This window comes from Hemicordylus capensis, chromosome 7, assembly GCF_027244095.1.
Source record: "Hemicordylus capensis ecotype Gifberg chromosome 7, rHemCap1.1.pri, whole genome shotgun sequence".
NCBI lineage: Eukaryota > Metazoa > Chordata > Lepidosauria > Squamata > Cordylidae > Hemicordylus > Hemicordylus capensis.
Genome location: NC_069663.1, coordinates 21545013 through 21570694, shown reverse-complemented (window position 1 = coordinate 21570694; position 25682 = coordinate 21545013). Strand labels below are relative to the sequence as shown.

General features: G+C 45.2%; 3 protein-coding genes across 8 annotated transcripts; 1 reads left to right on the top strand and 2 right to left on the bottom strand.

Moving 5' to 3' along the window:
* Positions 1–1539: 1539 nt before the first annotated feature.
* On the top strand, positions 1540–7659 carry LOC128333107 (uncharacterized). The gene is made up of 5 exons (XM_053268195.1): positions 1540–1632; positions 2599–2791; positions 3704–3850; positions 5290–5424; positions 7199–7659. Exons 1-5 carry the CDS (start codon positions 1540–1542, stop codon positions 7297–7299), a joined length of 669 nt encoding a protein of 222 aa, XP_053124170.1. The 3' UTR covers positions 7300–7659.
* Positions 7660–8141: 482 nt separating this feature from the next.
* Positions 8142–13351, bottom strand: LOC128333044 (uncharacterized). Its single transcript, XM_053268059.1, has 4 exons — positions 12927–13351; positions 12296–12448; positions 10365–10490; positions 8142–8506 (listed from the first exon to the last, which is right to left on the bottom strand). The coding sequence occupies exons 1-4, from the start codon at positions 13102–13104 to the stop codon at positions 8358–8360; spliced, it is 606 nt and encodes a 201-aa protein (XP_053124034.1). The 5' UTR covers positions 13105–13351; the 3' UTR covers positions 8142–8357.
* A 2327-nt stretch (positions 13352–15678) lies between these two features.
* LOC128333043 (lens fiber membrane intrinsic protein-like) lies at positions 15679–24714 on the bottom strand. Of its 6 annotated transcripts, none has more exons than XM_053268056.1 (8): positions 23763–24714; positions 22754–22908; positions 22478–22575; positions 21331–21612; positions 20193–20386; positions 19046–19192; positions 17354–17476; positions 15679–16415 (listed from the first exon to the last, which is right to left on the bottom strand). In XM_053268056.1, the coding sequence occupies exons 4-8, from the start codon at positions 21549–21551 to the stop codon at positions 16378–16380; spliced, it is 723 nt and encodes a 240-aa protein (XP_053124031.1). In that variant the 5' UTR covers positions 21552–21612; positions 22478–22575; positions 22754–22908; positions 23763–24714; the 3' UTR covers positions 15679–16377. The 6 variants fall into 6 exon arrangements, 5 of the variants coding, with proteins under 5 accessions (XP_053124031.1, XP_053124030.1, XP_053124032.1 ...); XM_053268055.1 differs by having other exon boundaries at positions 23826–24714; XM_053268057.1 differs by lacking the exon at positions 23763–24714 and adding an exon at positions 23239–23417.
* Positions 24715–25682: the final 968 nt, after the last annotated feature.

Below are 25682 nucleotides of genomic sequence, written 5' to 3'. Positions count from 1 at the left end.
TTTTCACTCCAGGGAGACTACATATGAGCACTGTAAGATATTCCCCTTGGGGGGTGGAGTCACTCTGGGAAGAGCATCTAGGTTCCAAGTTCCCTCCCTGGCATCTCTAAGATGGGGCTGAGAGAGATTCCTGCCTGCAACCTTGGGGAAGCCGCTGCCAGTCTGTGAAGACAATACTGAGCTAGATAGACCAATGGTCTGACTCAACATATGGCAGTTTCCTATGTTCCTGTGAGTGAGAAAGCCATGGGAAATGTCCTGCTTGCATTGGGCTCCTGAAAGTTTATCTTGCAATACACTCATTGCATGCCTCTGCCACTATAGAGGCTTTTGAGCTCACAGGTTTGCAGTGGGGTGTCAAATACCACCTCTCACAAGTGGAGGTGGATGCACACAATGGCTTGTCACTGGCTGAGATAAGACAGTGCTACTTTTCTGTTCTTGGTTTCACTATAACACTGTTCTTGGTTTCAACCTTTATTTTCCCCTACAGCTAGGAATGTGCAAACCGGCTTGACCTTGAGCTGGTTTGACTTTGAACTGGCCTAGCTCGAGTGCTTGACACTGAACTGGCTTCAAACGGGCCTGTTGCCAATTTAGGTCGAGCCGAAACTGCCCCACCCCCTGGCCGACTCGGGGGTTCGAACGTTCCCCCCCCCTTTTACATTCAACCCCCCGAACCAGCTCGAATTTGAGCCGGGCCGGGGGGTGTTTGGAGGTATGAAAAACCAAACATGCCTGGTTCTGTTTGAGTCCAGTTTGGACTCGAACCGAACTTGGCAAACCGGTTTTGTGCACACCCCTACTTACAGCCACTGCTCTTGGAACTGTCATTTTAATTATGTTGAGTATTCCTCACACTGTTTTATTTCTTATTAGCTTTAAAATCTAGAAACAGAGGAAGCCGCCTTATACCAAGTCAGAACATTGGTCCATCTAGTTCAGTATTGTTTGTACAACCTGCCACACTTATCTAGGGTGTTAGACATGAGGTCTTTCTTTCTTAGCCCTATCTGGAGATGTTGGTGATTGAACCTGGGACCTTCTGCATGCAAGCAGATGCTCTGCCACTGAGGCCCATGTTCTAGAACAGGGATTCTCAGCGTTGGGTCCCCAGATGTTATTGGACTTCAACTCCCATAATTCCCAGCCCCAGTGGCCTTTGGTTGGGGATTATGGGAGTTGAAGTCCAGTAACATCTTCTGGGGACCCAACGCTGAGAATCCCTGTTCTAGAAGAGGCAATCTTATAGCTGGTAAAATTAGGTCTTAAGGCCATGGGGGAAAGGGCCTAACTTTGTCTCCACGGAGCAGAGCAACAGGGAATTCTGGGATATCCCTGCATTAAGCGTGAGCCACTTTTGTCAGGAAACATCTGAAAAATGTAGGACAGAGTCTACAGTCGGTGATCCTGAGTAAGCAACCACTGAGTATGCAACCACAGGTGATCCTGAGTACGCAACCACAGCAGAAAGGGCCCCCAGATAACTGCTTAGGACCCCCCTCCCTGGGCCTCTTTTCCGCCAGGAAGGAAGGTTCCATGACAGTTGGAAGCCAAGACTCCGGGAAGCGCAGTCACCACTGTGGCGCTTGGGTTTGGATTGTGACAGAGCAGAGAGCACTGAAAAGCGGGGTAGGGGGCACAAACACAGCTGAGGACGGTTAAAACATTCATATCTTAGGGATTGTTCGACATGATCTCCACCACACATTAAGGTCATCTGAGGAGGTCCACCTCCAGTTGCCACCAACACGTCCAGTGGCGACTCAGAGGTGGGCCTTCTCTGTAGCTGCTCCTGGGCTGTGGAATGCACTCCCGGCAGAAATCCGTAATCTGAGTTCATTGCTGGCCTTCAGGAGAGCCCTTAAAACCTATCTTTTAAAACCTAGTTTTTCTTTTTTTAAAAAAAGTTAATACTGGGTTTTAAATGTTTGTAATGTTTTACATTATTTTAATTGTAAACCTCCCAGAGACGCAAGTTTCAAGAGGTATAGAAATATTTTAAATACCTAAATAAAATATCTCTCTGGCCTGGTCTTCCAAGGGTTTTTAACTGTTTAAATGTTTTAACTGTTAAATTAGTTTTATGCCATTTTTAAAATTTTGATTTTAAGGGTTAATTGATTTTAATTGTTTTTACTGTGATGCAAACCGCCCTGAGCCATTTTTGGAAGGCCGGTATATAAATCGAATCAATCACTCACTCACTCAGTTTCAAACGAGAAGGCGTTGAACCCCAAAGCAAGAGGGTGACTCTGTCTAATGCCTCCCCAGTACAATGTGGCCCTGAACCACAAAGAAGACCTTCTCAGACAGTATAGCCCCTCAGATATCTCCCCCCCCCGCAAAAATACCCCACTCATGGTTACAGCTCTGTAAGCCGGCAGGACGTATTCCCCTCAGAGCTGTCACTCATTCCCTCTCTCCAACCAACATCAGTAATCTTGGTGTGGGTTCCCACAACCATGCTCTGTGGGTTACCAACTTTAAACCTAGACTGTAGGCACCAGGCCATTGAATGTGAGTTGTGCTTTTCCCATGTTGACTAATCATAGGATGTCTGATGCAGACTCACTCTCTCTCTCTCCCTCTCCCCAGATCCTTGCCAAGATCTGTCTCATGAAGTTCAGAAAAACATTCATTGCCCTGAGCTTCATCAACGCCATCCTGCTCACAATCATCTTCATCTCTCCCTACTGGATGGTGCATTATTGCATAGGGGGAGAAACCATTGTTGGCTTGTGGACCTTTTGCTATTTGTCAAGATGTATGACCCCATTTGCTGGCACAGGTAAGAGACAAGAGTGGATTGACAGTTCATGGACAAACGGTAGCCCTGTGCACTATGCAAAATGTCGGATCAACTCTGACCCAATCCGACCCAACAGGAAAGTTCTCAGGAGAGCCACAACTGTCGGGGTTGGAGTTGGGTCGAAATTCACCTGGCCTCATGAAAGGACTGCCCCTTTATCTTGCATACAAGTGAACATACAATTATTCCAGGTTTATTCAGAGTAAACCTGAATAAGTCTATATGGGCTTATTTTCATTCTTACAAGAATGCATATCTATTATATAAAGCTACATTGGCACCACTTACTGACATGAGACTCCCAGACCAAACCACAACAGACAGAGACATGCCGTTTTGCAGGAAGGTTCTATACCTCAGCCAGACCACCCAAAAATAACCCCAAACTCCAGAAAAATTTCCCAGAAAAGCTGGACAAGCTCTCCCATTGGAAGCAATGGGGAATGAGACCTCATTGAGCTACACAAAGACACCTGCACCCCCTGGAGGCTGGCTTGCAAACTGCAAGCTCTCTGCTGTATGTATCTATACATATAAAAGCTGCTTTGGCCTCACTGACAGATTGATTGACTGACTCACTGACAGACATGAAACTCCCAGACCAAACCACAACAGATAGAGATGTGCCATTTTCACAGGTGGATTCCAGACTTTGCCCCAACTACCAAAAAATCCCAAACCCTGGAAAAATGCATTACTTTATTTTCCCAGAAAATCTGGAAACATTCTCCCATTGGAAAGCATGGATAATGAATCTCCATAGAGCTAAGAGAAGCCTAGAGTCACAGAGAATAAGATTTCATGGGCTTGCTAAATGCAAGTCATTTTACTAGTGTACACACACACCATACAGGCAGCAACATGTAATCATTATTTCTCTCTTTCTTCAAGCAAATATGGAAGCTGCCAGAGCCCTTATGATCATAGCCCTTGGAAGTGCTTTCACTGCCTTGATTACGTTGTGGGATCTTCTTACGCATTTCTTGAAAAGGAAGGTACCCGAGCTCCTGATTTCTTCTGCAGCGAACTACCTGGAAGGTACTGTGCAAGCCAGAGAACCAGAAAAGCTCACCTTTATGAGCTTTAAGACTCCTTGAATGATCAGTTCAGTATGCAGCAAATAATCAGTCCAAAATTATGAACCAATCAGCTAGCTTTGGAGTGGCACAGAACTCTTCAACAGGCTTGTGTGAAATATAAATCTGAAGGACTGCCTGCTCCCAGGGGTTTCTGCCCACTTGACTAGATCATCAGAGGGGGCTCTGCTCCATGTGCCGACGGTGAGAAAGGCTCAGTTATCGAGCACGTGGGACAGGGCCTTCTCAGTCATTGCCCCCAGGCTTTGGAATGCTCTCCCAGCTGGCATCCACTCCTCAGTCTCTATGACAGTTTTTAGGGGGGAAGTAAATATGTGGCTCTTCACCCAGGCTTTTGAATGAGAGTACTGTTTTGTTTTGTTTTACTGCAGCTGCTTTGTGTTGTGTATTATTATTATTGTATGGGTTATTAAATTTTTATATAGAAAATATTTTTATTTTTATATTATCTGTGCTTTTGTATTATGTATTTTCATTTTTGAGATCATCTGTACCTGATCATCTGTACCTTTTTATTTTAATTATGCTTTGTTTTAATTATACTGTAAACTGCTTCGAGATTATTGTAATGAAAAGCGGTGTATAAACTGAACAATCAATCAGTCAATAAGGGTGGAGAGAGGGCACAGTTGAAATCCTTGATGCAACCTGTTTGTGCCTTAAGATGGCGATTTACGCTAGTGTTTCCCGAGCAGTGTGCCAAGCAGTGCCAAGCAGTTTCAACAACCCACTTTTGGAGTTGACTTGCCCCATAATGTGCCAGGAAGGATTTCTCCTTTAGCGATTAATACTGTGACATTTGAAAACGTCCGGTGCCCCAATCACTCAATCCAGTGATTGAGGACGCGGTTCATGACGTTCCTGAACTAGCAGCACATGGAAAATGGGCCCTTGAAAAATGGGCAAACAGATCTGATCTGTGGTCAGAAATTTGCAGCAGTTTCCTTGAGATGTATATACAATAAGAACCTTTTCACTTCACTTATTTTTTTTAATGAGTACACACCACCTTAATGGTGTGTACTCATGAAATCATGAAATTGCCGTTTGTGATTTAACATCTTTGATTGATTGATTAAGTGCTGTCAAGTCAGTGTTGACTCTTAGTGACCACATAGTTAGATTCTTTCCAGAATGATCTGTCTTCCACTTGACCTTGATGGTCTATCAGTGGTGCATTCATTGTTGTCGTAACATCTTTACCCGCCTTTAAAAGAGCCCTTAAGAGGCATCTTTTTAGCCTGGCTTTTAGTAATCTGTGAATGTTTTGAATGGTTGTTTTAACAGTTATAGTTTGCTTTTATTGTATTTACTTTGGAGCCTTTGGAATCAGGTGATATATTAATTAATTAATTACGCCACTCTTTTCCTTGGTTGTAGGAGTTTGTCTCTTCTCTTCTATGGTGATTGTGTACTCCACACACCTAATGGTCGGTGAAAAAGAAATCATGCACCTAACACCAGACTGGGCTTTTTGCATAGGCTGTGTCACCTGTTCTCTGTCCATCATTTTGGGTAAATACGTTGGCCATCTGGGTCGGTGATCCAAAGGAGAGTTGTGTGCAGGAAGAAACAGAAGCCATGGATGAGTGATCAAGGGGTGGCAGTTCAGGCAAGGCAGGACGGAATGTATTGCCACTGAAAGCCAGCTGCAGATGTGCATATGGAATTAGCAAATATTGAGTCATTGGGGCTATGGGATCGTGGGGGTTAGGTTCCCAGTTGTCAGGAAAATGATAGAAAATGATGGAAAATTGGCCAAATTTGGGCAGGAAATGCGGAGGGAAGATCCCTACCATGCGTCTCTGGTCCTGAGTTGCGCTGTGCCCGCCCAAATCACTGAAAATTGCTGGATTTTTTTTTTCATTTTTAAAAAGAGCTATTTTGTGGTTCCAAAACACAAAATGGCAGCCGTAAATGAACCCCCGGCACATAAATAGCCAGTGTGCATGCATGGTGGCCTTCAAAATGGCCACCACAAACAGGGAGAGGGGCGGAAAGGCCCAGAACTGGGCCAAAAAGGCCCAAAAAAGACTGAGCGGGAGTGGGAACCATTGGAGACCCCCCCACACACAACAGCCACGGCAGCACGCCCCACCCCCAGAGGCTGCCAGACCTACTGGTAAGTTTTCTTTTTTAAAAAAAACCAATAAAGTTTTAGAACCATTGAGCCAGCACGCAGGGTTCGACTTGAGGTTGAGCTGAACTGAACCAGGCCGGGTTTGGCTCGAGGGCGAGCCATCGAGCTAGCCCGGTTCAATGGTGAACCAGCTCGACCTTCAGCCAGTTTGCACATACCTAGTTGGGTGTCTTCTACCTAACCCCGGAAAACGCGAATCCACAGATAACAAATCTGCGGATATCAAGGTCCTCCTGTATTTGAAAGGAAAGGGATGTCTTCCATTGCAGGCATGGCCCTTTCATGAGGCATGGTGAGGCTGTCACCTCAGGTGGCGGATTGCCCGATCCCGGTGCCAACCCCCCCCCCAGGCAGTCAAACTTTTAGACAAGGTCAGGAGAGCAAGCGTTCTCCTAACCCCATGTCTGTGGCTTCAAGAGGGGCTTGGATAACTTCATGGAGGAGAGGTCTATCAACGGCTACTAGTCAGAGGGCTACAGGCCACCTCCAGCCTCAAAGGCAGGATGCCTCTGAGTACAAGTTGCAGGGGAGTAACAGCAGGAGAGAGGGCATGCCCTCAACTCCTGCCTGTAGGCTCCCAAAGGCATCTGGTGGGCCACTGTGCAAAACAGGATGCTGGACTAGATGGGCCTTGGGCCTGATCCAGCAGGGCTGTTCTTATGTTCTTTATGTTCTTATGTGATCATCTAGCAGACTGCAGAGCTCCTGGCCAGCTTCGGGAAGGGAAAGGTGGATCCCTCGCATGATGCATTATGGGTGCTCCAGGGGGTGGGGCAATGCAGGTCGGGGTGACTCTGGGGCGGGACGAAAACATCCCGGCCCCTGGCCCGCCGAGCTACCAGCAGCAGCTGGTAATTGTCTGGGCAGGTGACCCACCCACCGAAGAAGGACCCTGCGGTCATCTGTGGAGAAATAAGTCTTTTAAGGCTTACCCGCTAGCCCTCTTACCCTGTCTCATTGATCGTGTGCTATCCATGTGTGCTAGCTAATTAGGTTTTTAAAAACCGACTAAATATCTCAGGCAGGTCGCACTCCCAGTTCAGGCGAGCCACCTTTGCCCTGTGGACCACACGTTGGACCCCTTTGCTTCACAACATGCATTCCCGATTGATCAAGCACGACTCTTGTCTTTCAACTCTGATTTTCTAGGTACATTCAAGTACATGCAGCACAAGTACCAGAGAACCCGAGTAATGCCGCTGATGAGAAGCGAACTATCACTGTGCGACCCCCTTGAGCCTCCCCTGTAGACTGTTGCTCACCACCACCACAGTCAAAGCCAAACATGGGGTCCTGGAGTCTGATTGGACAACACACATTCTAAGTGATGATGTCACTTCAGACAGAGCCAATCTGGATCTGGAAAGGGACTCCGTGAGAGCCCGGATTGCATCGTGGCAACTTACCACGTCTCAGATTCAACCACCAGACTTCCCTGTTGAAGCTATTGAAATCATCCGTCACAGGGATGCTTTCTCTGCTGTGTTGAACAACACATCGTTTCTGCCCCAAATGGAATCCCCGCCCCTCCATTTCCAGGACAATGTTGCTTCTCTGTTTCAAGCTGCTATTTTTCATAGCACCGTTAAAAATAAATCTCTTAACAACCACCTATAAGTCACGTGTGAACTTATCGATGATCACTTAATTCTTACGGTGTCATCACCAACTGGCATCTTTGTGCTATTGTCTGCCGGGAGGTAAGCTATTTAAAGGTTCCTGCCTGCTGACCCTGTAGCCCTTTCTCACCAATTGTGAGAAAGAACTCACTGTCAGGATAAATAGACTGAGTGAAGGAAGGGGTTAAATAGCAGTTCTGGCAAGTGGGGGGGGCTCATGTGTTGGGGAGCAACATTTGTCTCATATAGTACTGTGCTCTTGAATCTTTATCAAGCAGGGTGAATCAGAGAAGGAATTATTCAACTGTTCTCCAAAGTGTTGCCCGCTTATGATATCCTTCCAGGGGCTGAACACTCCCAAATGTGTCCATCAGCAGATGGATATTTAAAAGAAGTTGGCACGATTCTGACCCATCCTGCACTGGGCAACTTCGCAGCTCCTAGCATATCCACGGATGAAAAAGATCCCAGGCTCGAGAGAATCTGCTTTATTGATTGGTTGATTGATTGATGGACAGATTGAATGATTGATTTTTATATCGCCTTTCATTAAAACAATCTCATGGTGGTTTACAAAAGATTAAAAACCATATAAAATGAGAAAACACTAACACAATGCAACTATTAAGTGGGAATATAAAAATACAAATCTCATTGCAAGTTTTCAAGACGTACACCATGAGCTTTATTCAGAGGAGCTGAGGCGTCAGTACTGCACTCTTTTCTGCTTTGAGGCGGCTTTCCTTTTCTGATAAGAAGGGCTCTTCTGGAACCACATTGATGGCTGATGTCCCCGTTCCCCACAGCCTATTCTTGTAGGCCATGAGGTCTAAAACACCTGGAAAAGAAGTGATGACGGTTACCTCACAAGGAACTCTCAGCAGCTTGGTTTGTGGATTTGAATGCCAGCGGAGGTGGTCTGAGGTGGCCTGAACTGTGAGGTGGCCAAGAAGTGTGTGGGTAGACACAAAACACACAATTAAAAAGCAAAAGCAAAAGCCCACTTCTAAGAGAACATTTGTGCAGTTCAAAAATATAAGGCCTGCCCAAGTTGTTGTATGTTAGATGAGACAAAAGGTGGCTGATAACCAGGTTCGAATCCCTGCTGGTATGTTTCCCAGACTATGGGAAACACCTATATCAGGCAGCAGCGATATAGGAAGATGCTGAAAAGCATCATCTCATACTTTGGGGGAGATGGCAATGGTAAATCCCTCCTGTATTCTACCAAAGAAAAACCACAGGGCTCTGTGGTCGCCAGGAGTCGACACCGACTCGACGGCACACTTTACCTTTACCTTAAAAGTAGAGGTTAAATACAGCACATACCTATTTACATAAATGGAACAGGACTCTAGATTAGGGATGTGCACAAAACTAGCCAGGCTGTTTCAGTTAGAATCTGAACCGGATTCGAACTGATCTAGCTGAGTCCGGTTCTGGTCCATGTAGAACCGATTTGCAGACCAGTTCACGGACTGGTTCGGGGGTCTACTCATAAAGGGGAATCTGGTGAGAATTCACCTTTACGAGTAAAGGGGTGGTGGGGCTTCCATGAACTAGAGGGTGTGGGAGGGGAATTAGGGCTACTTACAGAATCATCATCAGCAGTGGAGGTTCCCCCCCCCAGCCCCCCGCAGCCTTGTCCACAGTAGCCTAGGCCGGTTGTGGCCTGGTTCGGACCTTCAGTGGCCTGGTTCGGGCCTCTGCTCCCATTACCCAGGTTGGCTGAATAATTTTTATGTCAATTGCCTATTATCTGATTCAAACAATATGATATTTTAAAGTGTTGCAATGCTAAGTTTTGTTTAATAGCACGCAAAGTCCAACAGGAGGTGTGTGCTTCATCAGAATAGATGCCAGAGTAGATAATATATATAGGGGTGGGTTTTTTCTAGTACGCTTATGAGATCACTCAGTAATTCGTGTGTCCGTGTGTGTGTCCCCCACCCCATCAACTTCACAATGCCTGGACCAATACGAACCAAATCCATTACAGTTGTAGGAACACATAGTGACACCTCAACAGCATAGTTTGTGGATGATGTCATCCACCCTGATTCAAGATGGCGGACGCATGAACATTTGCGGCACAAGTGAGCTAATTTGTGAACTGGCTAACAGATTTGAACCAAATTTGCTACAGTTGTAGTGAGTGACACACAGGGACACCTCAAGGTCTGTAATGATGTCCTCCTCCGCAATCCAAGATGGTGGACACATAAACATTTGAGGCGCAAGAGGTCTAATTTGTGGACCTCAGTTTGAACCAAATCTAGTCCAGTTATAGGGATAGTGAAAGGAAAGTAGGCGGATTAGTTCTTACTAGAACAACTTGTTAAGTTTGTTGTCAGTGTTAATCTAGTGTTAACGTTACTATTATTGGGTGATGAGTATACCATATTTGCCTGAATTGAAGATGACTCTGAATTTGACGGTCCTCTTAAAAAGTAGAGGTTAAATAGAGGTTATACCTGCATGTATTCAAAAAGAACAGGACTCCGAATTTAAGGTGGCATCCTGATTTCTAATATCAAAAAACAGGGAGGAAATCTTGGGTTCAGGTAAATAACGTATATGTACCTATTAGTATTTCTGTATTTTCTTGCTCCTGGTCAATGGTCAAAATAAAGATTCATCCATCCATCCATCCACCCATCCATCCACCCATCCATCCACCCATCCATCCAACCCACCTGTCAAGTAGCACAGGATACAGATGACAAAGCTGAGATAATAACCCCACTTCTTGATAGGCTCCACAGATGACTTTCGATTAACTGTGATGTCAAATACAATCAAAGCAACCAACACGCAGCTTCCTATAGAACACAACAGAGAGGCTAAGAGTCTTTCCAGATGTTACAGTTTTTTAAAAGCCCTGGAAATGTGATTCTCAGGATCTAGTGCAGGGGTAGACAACCTTGGCTCTCCGGCTATTGCTGAACTACAGCTCCCATCATCCCCTGCCACAATAAACTGACCATCAAGCAGGAGCAATAAGTTGTGGCTGGGGCTGATGGGAGTTGTAGTTCAGTAACAGCTGGAGAGTCAAGGTAGCCTTCCTTCTGACTGTGGATGGTTTCTGTGCACTTTCCTTGTCTTCTGCTGCATAACCATGTAAGAGAGCCAGCGTGGTGTAGTGGTTAGAGTGCTGGACTAGGACCGGGGAGACCCAAGTTCAAATCCCCATTCAGCCATAAAACTAGCTGGGTGACTCTGGGCCAGTCACTCTTCTCTCAGCCTAATCTACTTCACAGGGTTGTTGTGAAAGAGAAACTTAAGTATGTAGTACGCCGCTCTGGGCTCCTTGGAGGAAGAGCGGGATATAAATGTAAAAATAATAAAATAATAATAAATAACCATGTACACACTCTGGGCTCTTTGGAGGAAGAGCGGAATTTATTTATTTATTTATTTGATTCCTATACCGCCCTTCCAGAAATGGCTCAGGGTGGTTTACATTAAAAAACAAAAAACAATTAAAATCAATTCACAGTTAAAAACAGACTATAAAACACCATAAAACAATCAACAGTTAAAAATTCAAAAGAGTTTAAAACCCCGGAAAACCAGATCACAACGAGTTAAAAACAATTGCAACAATTAAAAAACCCTGGAAGGCCAGGCCAAACAGATAGGTCTTGAGGGCTCTCCTGAAGGCAAATAACAAATTCAAATTACGAATATCTGCAGGGAGTGCATTCCACAGCTCAGGAGCAGCTACAGAGAAGGCCCGCCTCTGAGCCAGCACCAGACGTACCGGTGGTAACTGGAGACGGACCTCCTCAGATGTCCTTAATGTGCGGTGGGGATCATACAGAAGAAGGCGCTCTCTAAGGTAACCTGGACCTAAGCCATTCAGGGCTTTAAAGGTAATATCCAGCACTTTGTATTTTGCCTGGAAACATATTGGCATTTTGAACTAACTAAAGCACCATTCAAAAGCTGGCCTGCATCAAGGAATGGATTAACCAAAAACACCACAATGATCACTTTCCTTGTTTGTCCCCCTCCCCCCCCCCCCCGTTTAGTGTCATGAGAAAAAGCCGACAGTTTTAACATAGGCACACATTGCTTTTGCTTCTGCTTCTGGTCAAAATCCCCTTCCCTCCTCTGCTCTGCCATTTTGCTTCCCAATTCTGCCTCAGCTACACACACACACACACACACACACACACACACACACACACACACTACCCTTCTCCTCATGGGGACAAATTATGAGCACATCTTGTGCAACCCTGTTTTCCTGCTCTGCCCCAGAAGCAGCTGCATCCCTAGGAGGACACCAAAGATGCTGGTCTTGTGGTCGCAAGCATGACTTGTCCCCTTAGCGAAGCAGGGTCCACCCTGGTTGCATATGAATGGGAGACTAGAAGTGTGAGCACTGGAAGATAGTCCCCTTAGTAGGGGATGGAGCCACTCTGGGAAGAGCATCCAGGTTCCAAGTTCCCTCCCTGGCAGCATCTCCAAGATAGGGCTGAGAGAGATTCCTGCCTGCAACCTTGGAGAAGCCATTGCCAGTCTATGTAGACAATACTGAGCTAGATGGACCAAGGGTCTGACTCAGTATATGGCAGCTTCCTTCCTATGCTCATGGATGCATAAAGGTTTGGAAGGATACCTGTAATGAAGTTGAAGATGGAAGTGCACAGGGCTTTTGGAACAAAGCTGAAGTTGCAGTGAATGATGTGGTCCCATTCCACCGACCATATTATAGTTATGAAGGATGAAATGCTGGCTATTAACATAAAGCTTCGGATCACATGCATGTTGACTGAAAGAAAAGAGAAAACAGTGGACATTGTTGAAGATCATCCTAGCCAGACACAGCAACAGGGATGCAGACAGAGGAGGAAAGTCTTGAGGAGAAACTCAAAGATGTAAGGATTTCGTATTTAAGGGTTTTGAAAATATGGGGTCTTATAGTAGGAAATGTTCCCTTGCCAGTGGGTATATATATAATATCAGCTTGAAAAGAGACTTGCGTTGCCTCCTCCCAGCTGTCTTTGGACTACAACTTCCATAATCCCCAACCACAGTGGCCCAAAGCCAGGAATTATGTGAGTTGTAGGCCAACATCTGCAGGAGGGCCAAAGCTGAGCAGTCCTGGTCTACACTGACTGGCAATGACTCTCCAAGGTTTCAAGCAGCAGTCTCTCCCAGAGCTCCCTGGAGAAGCCAAGCACTGGACCTGAGCTTTCTGCATCCAGAGCAGATGCTCTGCCACTGAGATACAGCCCCATAACACACACCTTGACCCATTTTCATGGTCTGACATCTGCCGTCTTCTAAGCAAATGCTCCAAAGGCCCGAGGCAGAGATATTAACATCAGGATGAGACATAGTCCAACCATTCGATCCGTGGACAAGCAGGAGCAGTCCAAAATCAATGACGGCAAGGAAACAGCTTAAGATCCTCTGGGGCTTCATTGGGCTCAGTGACCTTGCTTTCAGCTATAAACAGTCGAGGAGATTTGGGGCAGGAGAGGTCCAAGAGAACAGGTAAGAGGCCCCCGCCGTGCTTCTCTGCAACTCTGGTGGTTCAACTGCCATGGAACCCTCCACTCAGCTAGTGAGACAGGGGAGCCACAGGGAAGATCTGATAAGGAGTCACTATCAACCCACTTTTTAAAAATTAGAACATTCCATTAAAGTTTCAGTGAGATTACTTGATCAGGAAAATAACGGATGGGGTCTGAACTGCCAGTGACTGACCAGAAGAGGGATCTTGGGGTTGTGGTGGACAGCTCTTTGAAAATGTTGACTCGGTGCACAGCAGCTGTGAAAAGGGCAAATTCCATGCTTGGGATCATTAGGAAGGGGGTAGGAAATAAAACTGCTAATATCATAATGCCATTAAATAAATCTATGGTGTGGCCACATTCGGAGTACTGTGTGCTGCTCTGGTGACCATATCTCAAAAGGGAAATTATAGGACTGGAAAAGGTATAGAAGAAGGTAACCAAGATGTTCACACCTTCCTTGAGGCAAGGCTGTGAACATCTGGGACTCTTTACTTTACAAAAAAAGGCAACTCAGAGGAGACATAATAGAGGTTTATAGAGACAGACGTACACCCAGAATACTAGAACCGGGGTCATCCCATGAAACTGCTTTTCATGAAATTTAGGACTGACAAAAGGAACTATTGTTTTTCACATAGCACATTAATAATCTATGGGATTCTCTGCCATGGGATGTTGTGATGGTCACTAACTTGGATGGCTTTAAAAGGGGCTTTGACAAATTTATGGAGAACAAGTCTCTCAATGATGAATAGTCTTGATGGCTACTGGCTACCTCCAAGTTCAGGAGGCCTCAGAATACCAGTTGCAGGGGAGCAAAAGCAGAAGAGGGGGCATGCCTTCATCTCCTGCTTGTGGTCTTCCCAGAGGCCTCTGGCGGGCTACTGTGGGAAACAGGATGCTGGACTAGATGGGCCTGATCCAGCCAGGCTCTTCTTATGTTCTTATAAACCAAACCCTGACCCTTCATGCAGATGGAGGAAATATTGTAAAAACCAACCCAACCCAACCCAAATAATAATGCCACCATCAAAACCTGGACCACACACAAGTCTCCGGTACCACAGTTCCATATTTAAGTGAGTGAGAGAAGAGTTTATTCAAAGTTCCCAACACGTTGAATCTGTTTAGCTTGTTCATTTTCCTAAACATGAGGTTATCTTATTCATCCTATATCTGGGGCTGTGGTGGCTTTCCATGTTTGAAAGATAAGCTGTTTAGCTATTAATAAAGAACTTATAATCCATTGTTTCTGGCCCTCGGAAAGATTAAAGTGATGCATGGGGGGAACAAACGAAGAGCTATCAGAGCAGTAATTTGAGGTTTAGGTGAAATGTAAAGTTGATTCTCACCAACGCTTCCCTCCAGAAAGTGTGAATTACTAATACTATACAGTGCAGTAGTAGATAGATATCGCTGCATCGGCCACATGTGTGAGAAGTTGTTAGCCCCAACGAGCCACATGTTACTGGAGACCAGTACACCCTCAGAACTACCTTTTGTTGAATAAGACAGAGTAGTTGTCTGAGGTAGACTGACAGATGCCTGAGAGAACACTGTTCCATTGAGAGACTACCTAATTCATGCTCAGTTCTTCACACCACTTTAGCTTTAACATTATTTAAAACACTACATCGATCTGAACTGAGATATGAATACAAAAATACACTGTCTGAGAGACAAGAGGGTAGGTGCCTGCCTGTGAGAAAAGTAAGAACTGCAAGTCGCAGAGTCCCTTGGAGCCCAGACCCTGATCACGTGTATCCATTTTTCCTCCCCTTGCCAAGTCCTTCTTGGTTGCTTCTCAACAAGGCTTTCTCGGTTGCTGTCCTGAGACTGTGGGATGCGCTCCCTACTGAGATATGATCCTCCCTATCTCTGACACTTTTTAAAAAGCATTCAAAAACCCACCTCTTCACCCAAGCTTTTTCTGTTCTTTACAATTTTAAGGTTTTAATGTGTGGGTGATTTTTAATTGTTACATTGTTTTAAGTTTTTACAGTATATATGTTTTAACTTGTTTTATGCTATTGTTAACCGCCCAAAGATGAAAGTTTGGGGCGGTGTACAAATTTGATAGATAGATAGATAGATAGATAGATAGATAGATAGATAGATAGATAGATAGATAGAATAAGCCCGCTTTCCACAGTTTCCCCTTCTACTCCCTGCAGTCTTCACAAAGGAACAGAACACTCTTTTGCAACAGTGCCATCCAATTCCCAGTTCCTAGTATTTTCTCCCACTCTTTGTAGGCTTCTAAATGTCATGGGATGTGATTCTAGGCAACATAGGGTTTGTGTACAGACAAGGCAGATGTACAGGTGTGTGTTCCAGCTGCACATGTTACGCATGCAAATTGCACTCACATACCATTGTGGAATTCTGAATTTTCCTTTTAAGGAGCCTCGGTTTGCCCCAACCTGTGTGCATGTCTATATCATGAGTCAGTGAGACATGAACAGTTCGGTTATTCATCTTGAAAGTTACATGCCCTTTTTATTCACACTACAGAGAAGACTTAACCATTATCTCCACAGAAACACTGTCATTGTGTTTCACTTCACAGTGTTTCACACCTTACAGTTGTGGTAATATGTGGTCCAAAGCTATTTGCGTCATTACTTTTCTAGCCCTGAGAAAAAACAAACTACTCATTGATGTAAAGTGTGGCTGCATGACATGCTAGAAGAACAACCAGAGCAGCAGTTCCCAGTGTTGGGTCCCCAGATATTGTGGGACTACATCTCCCATCATCCCCTGTCGCAATGGCCAAAGGCCAATTCCATGATGGGAGTTGTAGTCCAATAACATCTGGAGGCTCAAGGTTGGGAACCTGTGAACTAAGGACAGTTAAATAGGAAGCCTGAGCTTTAAATAAACCATATGTCTACACCAGTGATTCTCAAACTTGGGCCCTCAGGTGTTATTGGACTTCAACTCCCATAATCCCCAACCAAAGGCCACTGAGGCTGGGGATTATGGGAGTTGAAGTCCAATAACACCTGAGGACCCAAGTTTGAGAATGCCTGGTCTACACAATCTTTCTCTCTAGGCCACACCACCGTATCCCGCAATGGATCAGGAACTATATCGCTCAGTGGCCCAGAAAGTCAGTTTCTGTCATCCGTCATGTTCCGACTGCTCCGAACACAGTTTCCACTTGAAGAAATAACCCTCATTTCTCAGTTCTTCTGATCAGGAAAATTGTCGCACCTGGAAGAGGAAAGGAAACTGGACTGATGCAAGTGCCAGTCAAGAAGGGTTGTCCCACATTCGAGGCAGCTTTTCATCAAGGACTGGCGAATTGCAAAACATGCAGTAGGTTTTGCAGTGCTTCAAAAATCTGTGGATCACAACTGGGCGGTGATTACAAAAGAATCCATGGGTAATACTGGCTGATTGACCGCCTCCAGCTCTTTTAAAAGTTATTGCTTGCTTTAAAAATCCATTTCAAGCTTTAAAGCTCTAAAGCTTAAAATTAAGATGAGATCACAGCCACTAACCCTTTCTGAATATGAGACTGCATCTAAAAACTCAGGAAGATCCCTGTTGGATAGTGTTCCCTGCAACAGGGATTCCCAGATGTTGCTAACTACAACTCCCAGCTCCTCAGCTGTAGTAGCCTTTGGCTGGGGATTATGGGACATGTAGTCAGCAACATCTAGGAACCCCTGTTATGAGGAACACGGCAGCTGGAACACACCAAAGATCCAGTTTGTTCACAGTGGCCAACTAGCTTCCTCCGGGAGGCCCACAAAATGGACTGAAGGCAACAGCTCTCTCCTACTGCTGCTTCCTAATAACTGACACTCAGTGGTATACTACCTCTGAATATGGAGGCTCCATCTTAAGAACAGGCCTTATTCTCCACTTTTACACCTAGTCTCCAAGAATCCCAAGAGGAGGCAGGTTGTAAACTGAATAAGACAAATAAAAACTATGTTTTTCTCTCCCCTCCTTGCCTTGTAATATATTTGTATGTGATTTTATTGCATTGAATGTATGTAACTGAAGCACCTGGAGTGCCAATCACATTAGGTTGTACTTCTATCGCCAGTATTATATATATTATTATTTCCCATTGTTCCAAATGTCAAAAGGGAAGCCCCTTCAGTGTCCACTTCCTGTCCACTGAGATGTGCCACACTCACCTGCTAGAAAGAAGAAACCGGAAGAGATCCAGGCAACGTAAAAGGACCAGTGAGCCTGACTGACTGCCTTTTCCTTATACAACTCATATGTATACACAGACATGCCAGTGACAATAAAGGCACCTCAGGAGAAAAACAGAAATGTTACATCTTGTTGAAAGATCCTGCATACATCCACACAGTATTTCCCTTTACTCCACAGCTGCCAATTGTTAAATGAACTAGGAGAAAATTTATCCCTGTCTGTCTGTCTGTCTGTCTGCCTGCACTGAACGTAATAACATATAGTTCGACCCTTAGACTCAAAGTAACAGACTTCTTGTCTGAGAACTGGGACCAAATTTCATCGGCTGACATCCAGACCTACAAAGCACTCAGGCTATGTGAGATGCTCTGGGGCAGCTGTGTAGTTATTTATTATTTTTATTTATTTATTTTATTTATTATTAAACATTTTTATACTGCCCTTCGAAAAGGCTCAGGGCGGTTTACATTAAAACACCATTAAAATCAATTAACAATTAAAACAGAAATTATAAAACTGCCTAAAATAATCATTAACAATTAAAACATCACAACATACCAACTGAATAGCCAAAACAATGTAAAAACAAGTTTTAAAAAGCTGAGAAAGCTTGGTTGAAGAGATGCATTTGCAGAAGTTCCTTAAAAATTGCCAGAGATGGGGAGGCTCGTATCTTAGTAGGGAGTGCATTCCACAATCTTGGGGCAGCAGCTGAGAAGGCCCGTCTTTTTAAATAAAGTAATTTATTATTTATTTATTTGTTACATTGTTATACCACCTGCCTGCCTCGACAGAGGCACCCCAAGCGGTTTACAATATTAAAACAAGGAAATTACATAAGATTAATAAAACGCCTCAGGCGGTTGGTCTCTTCAGGAGCTGAGGACAAGAGCAACCTGGCCTGGTTGCCTCCTTTCTTGCCTTCCTCTCAGGGCACACGGGTCTTTCAGTACACCTGGGAAGGTGAGGAAGGGGCTGTCCCAACAGCCCTCACAGGCCAGAGCTGGTCTCTATGGGAGCCGACTTTATGCTCTCACCTGGGCGCTTTCCAGACTAGACCCTACAACGGGGTCAGGACGTATCTCGGAAATGTGCTCCCACACTTCCTGCATCATGACACCGCAGGCCCTACGCGGACAGCAGGGTGCCGTTCACATTTCCAATGCTTCGTTTCACATTTAATCGCTGCAAAATAGAGCAAGGATGTCGTATATCCGGTGTGGAAAAGTTGCTGGGTTTTTTTGGGGGGGGGTTGTTAGTTTCTACGAGGCTGCCCCCACCCCCTGCTGTTTACGTTTTTACGTTTATGTTTTGAATGCGACTTGCTGCTTACGTTTTGAATGCGACTTGCCAGAACGGAGGCATTTTGCTGCCGATAGGCAGCTAGTCTGGAAAGCACCCTGGCCTAGTTAGACTAATGCAGCACCAGCATTCATGCAAGGGGATGGCATTTCGATGGCCGCTCCTCCCCCCTTGGGCCTACAGCATTTATCTGGCCCCCAAAATATAACGGTCTCAAGCCCCACTCTGGATTTCCTGGGGGAGGCAATGCCACCCCACCCCGCCCCCTGCCCCCCGGCTGCCAGGTAGCACCAGCAAGCTCTCATGCTCAAGTGCATCAGTCAGTCGAACAGGAGTGCTTGGGAATGACCCCTTCGAGCTCATACCTGCAGTCAAGCTGGCAATGCTAGCAAGTAGGACCAAAGGTATAGACTTGACTTGTTTCTGGACGAATGAAACACCGAGAAAGAATAAGCAGCCAAAGGCACAACAGACTGCCAGAAACAGCATGGCATGGATGACTCTGTGAGGAACTGTGAGGAGATAAAAAAGGGAAGCGGAATTAATGAACAACAGTACACACACCTGTCCCACCTGTTGCTTTCTTTTGCTCTTTCCGACATGGCTTTCATTAAGATGAGGTTGAAACAGAGTCCACAGCCATCAATCTGGATCTGCACTGTAGCTCAGCGGTAGAGCATCTGCTTGGCAAGCAGAAAGTCCTGGACATGTTCAATCCCTGGCATCTCCGGCTAAGAGTGAGAGAAATTCCTGCTTGAAGCCCTGGAGAGCTTCTGCCAGTCAGAGAAGACAATACTGAGCTGGATAGACCAATGAACTGACTCAGCAGATGACAGCTTCCTATGCTCTCCACCAAAAAAAAAAAAAAAAGAACATAAGAAGAATCCTGCAAGCACATGGAGAAAGTCAGCGGTGTGAACAGCCAGTCTACAAACATTACTACATTGTGTGAAAGGGAGTTGTGTAGTCTGGGCAGAGAGTCAGTAAACGCAGACAGCTTCCATTTTCAAAGGAAATATCTCTCTGTCCGGAAATACTCATACTCAGAGCTACACTCGACATGTGCTTTCTAAGGAAGCAGTAATACATTCAATGGGCTTGGATCCTTGAGGATCCTAGGCAGGGGATCATTCACATGAGTAGATGGAAGTGGTAGCAAGCATGACTTGTCCCCTTTGCTAAGCAGGGTCTGCCTTGGTTGCATATGAAAGGGAGACTAGATGTGTGAGCACTGGAAGATATTCCCCTCAGCAGATGGAGCCGCTCTGGGAAGAGCAGAAGATTCCAAGTTCCCTCCCTGGCTTATCCAAGGTAGGGCTGAGAGAGACTCCTGCCTGCAACCTTGGAGAAGCTGCTGCCAGTCTGTGAAGACAATACTGAGCTAGATAGACCAATGGTCTGACTCAGTATATGGCAGCTTCCTATGTTATATGTTCCTATGGGCCCTAGTAGGCCCTGCCCCACTTCTCCTCACCCACCAGTACCAAAAAAGTAAAGGACAATCCCAACTACCTGTTTTTGACTGGGTATAGTGTTCTGCTCTGTAGCACTTTGTCTGTAGACAGGCATTCCACAGCCCTATCGACATCTGGCCATCACTTTTCCAGTTGTTTGTGGCTATAGCGATGAGAAGGAAGAGCAGACTGACGACCACCAAGGAGACACAGAGGAATCGAAGTTCAAATGGAGTGAAGACACACCTGAATCTGTGGGGTGAAATACATTCAGATATGGGGTTAAATAGCTAGGAATGTGCAAGGTATTTGTACAACTATTAATCTATGGACCAGACAACATGTTTCGACAGCAGACCGTTAGCAGCGAGAAGCAGGAAGATGAGCACAAGAGACTTTGGGTTGGAGGATTTGGGGGGATATCAGGGCTTTGGGGGTTGTGTTGGTGGTGGTACAAACTTTGGGAGGAACAGGCAGATGCACAGGGAAGGGGGCGGATAGCTGAAGCTTGCTCTCTTTCCTTCTGTGCATGCACAGTATTTCCCCTCAAACAACCCTTACTCAGTATGATGAGCTATTTATTTTAAATGCAGCTTTTTTTTTTTTTTTTGGAGCTGCTATCTCCCCTCCAGGAGAGAGGAAAGCTGTAAGTCAGAGAGAATAAAAGATAGGAAAGAAGAGAGAGGGGGATAGAGAGAACAAGTACCAGGATGAAAAAGACCTCAGGGCCAGTGTCACCCCTATAATGAGATTAAGTCCTCAGCCCTCCTCCCGAGCTGGGTAGTGGTCTGTGACTACCATGTTGGAGGACAGATTTGGGTGGTACCTGGAAGAGCTGAGTCTCCTCCCTACTTCTGGTCTCCTGCTACTAGGGAGGATTTGTTATATGTCAGAACTCATCTGAGGAGGCTTCGAGGAGGAGGAGGAGGAGGAGGAGGAGGAGGAGGAGGAGGCGAAAGCCCCAGCTGAGACCCCCTAGCCCTGAAGACAGTTCCCTGGATCCAATGGATTTTGAACAGCCAGAGCCTGACCTACCCAGAGTTTCTCTTTGGAAGAACCCTGCGTCTCTGAGGATTCAGTCCCACAGTGGAATTCCTGCCGCATCCCTAGGATTCCTTCCATCACCCCCAGGACTCTAGAAGCAGAGGCAACGTGGAACCAGGGCCAAGTCCTAGCACTTGAGTCAAAGTACTCACCTGGGTGTTTGTAACCTCCCTTTGAGTGGGCTTTCTGGAGGGAAGGCAGAGGCTACCTCAGGTGCCTGCCTTGGATTGGGGACAGTCTGAGCTCCAGGAAGGGATGGGACTCCTGATTCAAACATAAATATCTTATTCAGGGCTTGACCCTCACTGGTACAACAGCTCCATCCAGGGCTCCGCTTAGAACTTGCCCCAGCTCCAGTCTCGAGTTCGGCCATTGGTCCAAATCCTTCTCTGCTTCTTGTTCCTCTTTGTTCTTGGCCCCACTCACTTTCTAACCTACAGTTAAAAGAGTAAAACAATGCGGAATTCAATGCAAAAAATAATATAAAACAAAGAAACAGCAATGTCACAATTTAGTAACCCAGCCGATCCATAAAAACAACCATTAAAAATAGGTATTTGGCATGCTAGGATGCCTGAGCACACACATACAAGTCTTTGGCGCCTGTCACTGGAAACTGAGTTGTCACCAGGTCACTTCTTTGGGAGAGGGTTTTCCAAATGGGAGGTGCCATGACTGAGAAGGACCTCTCTCTGCTGTTGCCATCTACTGTTTAACCTCAGAGGGACTTGAGGAGGGCCTCCAGTGAAGATGGTACGGCTCAGACAAGCTCACATTGAAGACCTGAGCTGAAGTTACTGCTGAAGTTACAGGCAAAAGGAGAAACCTGGGCTCTTATAGTTATGTCAGTATGACAAGTCCAGAAGATTCGAACTAGCTTGATGATGCACGCTGTTGTTCTTTTCTGCTTGACTGCTGCAATATGCTCTCTGTGTTGGGTTGCCTTTGAATGTAGTCTACAAACTGCAATTGGTTCAGAATATAGCCACCAGATTGGTCTCCAGGGCAACCCACTGTTTTAAAAAGCGACACCCACTACTGATATGTTTCCAGGCAAAACACAAAGTGCTGCTTATTAGCTATAAAGCCCTGAATGGCTTGGGCCCAGGATATTTAAGAAAGCGCCTTCTTAGCCATGAACCCTACCACCTATTGAAATCATCAGGAGGGGTCTGTTTACAGTTGCCACAGGCTCCTTGATGGTGATTCAGAATTGGGCTTTCTTTATAGCCATCCCGGGACTCCCTGTCAGAATGAGTTTCCCCATCTCTGGTTGTCTTTGGGGGGAAAAGTGCTTACCATGCACTTGTTCAAACAGGCTCTTGGTTAAATGTTTACGTATCAATTGTTTGTTTTTAAACTTGTATTTTGTATTTTAATTTTTCGTGTAAACCTCCCTGGAGAGAGAGAGAGGGAGAGGGAGAGGGAGAAGGAGACATTAGTCAGTATATAAATATGAAACATACATACATATGTAAAGTAAGAGAGCTAGAGATGCACAAATCCCAGAACTCTCACTAGATTAAATCCCAGCTCATGAGATTCTTAGGAACTTGAAAAAAAGACTTGACCTACCCAAGTGCTGACACAGTGAAGAGAGAGCAGGGGCCTTGGAGGAAACATTTCGGTTTCAGGAAGTGAGCAAAAAGATTCAGTGGTGGCACCAGGGGGAAGAAAAATTGGAACAGGGAAGGGACACGCTCCAATTATGGGGCGGGAGACACAGATTTCTGAAAGAAATTAACAGTATATTTCATGTGAATGCTCCCATCCTAAACAGAAGTGAGCACATGGGGAATGAATCTATCTATCTATCTATCTATCTATCTATCCTTTTTTAACAAATGATAAAGAAAAACATTTTCAGTACAGTATGTAAAACGTGCCTATCCTTCAAATTACTTGCCCCCATCATCGCCTCACTGGAGGGTCAACAGAGAGATCTAAGGGAGATCAGATCTGCAGCCAAAGTTCAAAAGTGACCTGATCGGTCCAGTATGCTGCTGCAAAAGAGCAGCCTCTTTAAGGGCATTCTGTGGAGTTACTTTTAAATAACTCACTGTAACCAGAGGCACTTGTGGCTCTCTAGTCATGTGCGACCCGAATCGTTAGGGAAGAGGAGGCTGCCCATTCTGCCCTCCGTAAAGAGTATCCTGAATAGGTTTAACCATGAGGGAAGGCAGAGTAATAAGTGTGTGTGTGTGTGTACACACAGACATATACAAATAAATAAACATTTTATATCCCGCTCTTCCTCCAAGGAGCCCAGAGTGGTGTACTACATAGTTTCTCCTCACAACAACCCTGTGAAGTAGGTTAGGCTGAAAAAGAGAAGTGACTGGCCCAGAGTCGTCCAGCAAGTCTCATGGCTGAATGGGGATTTGAACTCGGGTCTCCCCGGTCCTAGAACGATATGGCCCGTTCTGTTTCCTAGCCTCCACATCTGTTTGGCCTTGGGATTGTTTTAATGAAAGGCAGTATATAAATGTAACAAACAAACAAACAAACAAACAAATAAAATTGTGAATCTGGTGAATATTTATATACCGCTTTTCAACAAAAGTTCCCAAAGCGGTTTACATACAAATGAATGAATGAATAAGATGGCTCCAAGTCCCACAGGCACTGACAAATTCACCACACTTACATGGGGTGGGGTGGTAAGCAGGTGGCTGCCCACAGCTCGCTCTGCTTCAAAATGGCTGCCAGGGGCAGGATGATGTCATCGGGTGGCCTACTGAGGCCTAGAGCCGGAGCCGCCCTCAGGCTTCGGAAGGAGCAAAGAAATGGCGGCCCAAGCCCCCACAACACAGCCCTCGTTGAACTAGGGCTGGTCTCTCTTCTCCTGGCTCCGTTTGGCTACTTTTCAAAGCTGCCTGATGCAGAACATTGTCGTGTCGGAACCTCTTCCTGGCATGAAGACCGGAACCCTTTTAGGCCTTAGATTTGCTGTTGCTTTTAATGGTGTTTCAATTGACTTTTGCAATGAGGGATCGTGGAAGATTGCAGCAGCGACAATCTCTCTCTCTCTCTCTCTCTCTCTCTCTCTCTCCATTTATCGATCGATCGATTGATATAGATATATATCAGAATGGGATATATCGAGATAGATAGATAGATAGATAGATAGATAGATAGATAGTAATCAAGGAGGCTAGATAGTAATCAAGGAGGCTGCCCCTGTGATCTTCTGGGAATCCCTACTCATGTACTTGATATGAGCAGTTATTTATGTGGGTTAGCCTCGTAAAGTAAGAAAATACTTTTTTGGGCACAGTCCTTTTTAACAGTGAAATAACGGTCAATGGACTGCCTTATATGACAGGAACCTATCTGGCATCTAAAACCTTCCTCACGGGCACTTCTGCAGGTGCACCACTGCCCGCAAGGGTTAAGTGGATGGTTATCAAAGCCTTTTCTGTGATGATGCCCCAAACAAACAAACAAACAAACAAATGGGAATCCCCTGCCCAAAAATATTTGCTTTGTGCTGCCAGTCCAGGTCCATCTTGTTCTGTTCTTGCATGCCTTTAAAGGCTTTTAATAATACTGAAGGGGTGGGTGTGTGTGTGTGTGTGTGTGTGTGTGTGTGTCTGTGGTTTTTTCCTTTCTCCCTGCTGGTTTTATCTTGGTTTTAATTGCTGGTTTTATTGGCATAGATGTTATTGTTACACCTGTTGCTTTTTATATGCCTGCTTTTCTCATTCTTTTTGTTATTATTACTATTATTTCCCCATTCTCCAAGTAATGAGACATTCCAGAGCAGCTCCACCTGGGTTTTAGTTCTTTTAGAGATCATTGGAGAGACGTTGTAATATTTGGCTTATCTACAAAAGTACAAGCTGAGCATCAGGTGAAAGAAATTACAGGGCTGAAAACAGAAAAAACAATTGAGGGGGGCACAGAAGGGGCAAAGTGTATTTATGGGTGGGCATTTTTGGCTGTGTCCTGCATATTAGATCCCTGAAACAGAAACACTACTGAACGTTGTAAATTAAGAATTTTGACAACACCCTGAAATCACTATGCTTCTATATGTTTAACTATCTTGTAACCATCATGCTTTAAGAGCTTGTGCTAAAACAATAAAATGTATTATTATAGTATGACGGAATAAGAATGTTTTATTTCCTCTCCTACATATCTCCGGAAGAGTTTAGGGGGAAGAAGGTGATTTCTGGTGTCAAATCCTGCCCAGACAGATCTGAGTGGTGGCAGCAGAGATATCCTGAAGTAGGGAAGCTACATGCTTATCGTGCTCATGTGCACCAGTAAATGATCATCAAAACTGGCCCTCAGAGTGGGGTGGACAATCTTGGCCCTTCCGCTGCTGCCATAATAAATTGTTCAGCAACAGCTGGAGAGCCAAGATTGCCCACCCCACCCCATCTTAGAGTTATTCAGACATTACCGTATGTTCAGCCTTGCACTAATTCAGCATCCTTGCACACATGCAGCATTTGTCAGGGTTCCGGCCATTTTATTGTATTTTTATTGCTTTTTA

Bases quoted from the DNA above. Each gene is read 5' to 3' on its own strand.
- LOC128333107 (XM_053268195.1), top strand. From the start codon at position 1,540: ATGACAGTTGGAAGCCAAGACTCCGGGAAGCGCAGTCACCACTGTGGC. The intron at 2,792-3,703 runs GTAAGAGACAAG...TCTTTCTTCAAG, and splicing joins GACCCCATTTGCTGGCACAG to CAAATATGGAAGCTGCCAGA. The intron at 3,851-5,289 runs GTACTGTGCAAG...CCTTGGTTGTAG, and splicing joins TGCAGCGAACTACCTGGAAG to GAGTTTGTCTCTTCTCTTCT.
- LOC128333044 (XM_053268059.1), bottom strand. From the start codon at position 13,104: ATGAAGCCCCAGAGGATCTTAAGCTGTTTCCTTGCCGTCATTGATTTT. The intron at 10,491-12,295 runs GTATCCTTCCAA...TGTGTTCTATAG, and splicing joins CATCTTCAACTTCATTACAG to GAAGCTGCGTGTTGGTTGCT. The intron at 8,507-10,364 runs GTGGGTTGGATG...CTTCTTTTCCAG, and splicing joins TATCCTGTGCTACTTGACAG to GTGTTTTAGACCTCATGGCC.
- LOC128333043 (XM_053268053.1), bottom strand. From the start codon at position 21,851: ATGGCACCTCCCATTTGGAAAACCCTCTCCCAAAGAAGTGACCTGGTG. The intron at 20,387-21,330 runs GTGAGTACTTTG...TTCACCCCACAG, and splicing joins GGGAGGTTACAAACACCCAG to ATTCAGGTGTGTCTTCACTC. The intron at 19,193-20,192 runs GTAGTTGGGATT...ATCTCCTCACAG, and splicing joins CTATACCCAGTCAAAAACAG to TTCCTCACAGAGTCATCCAT.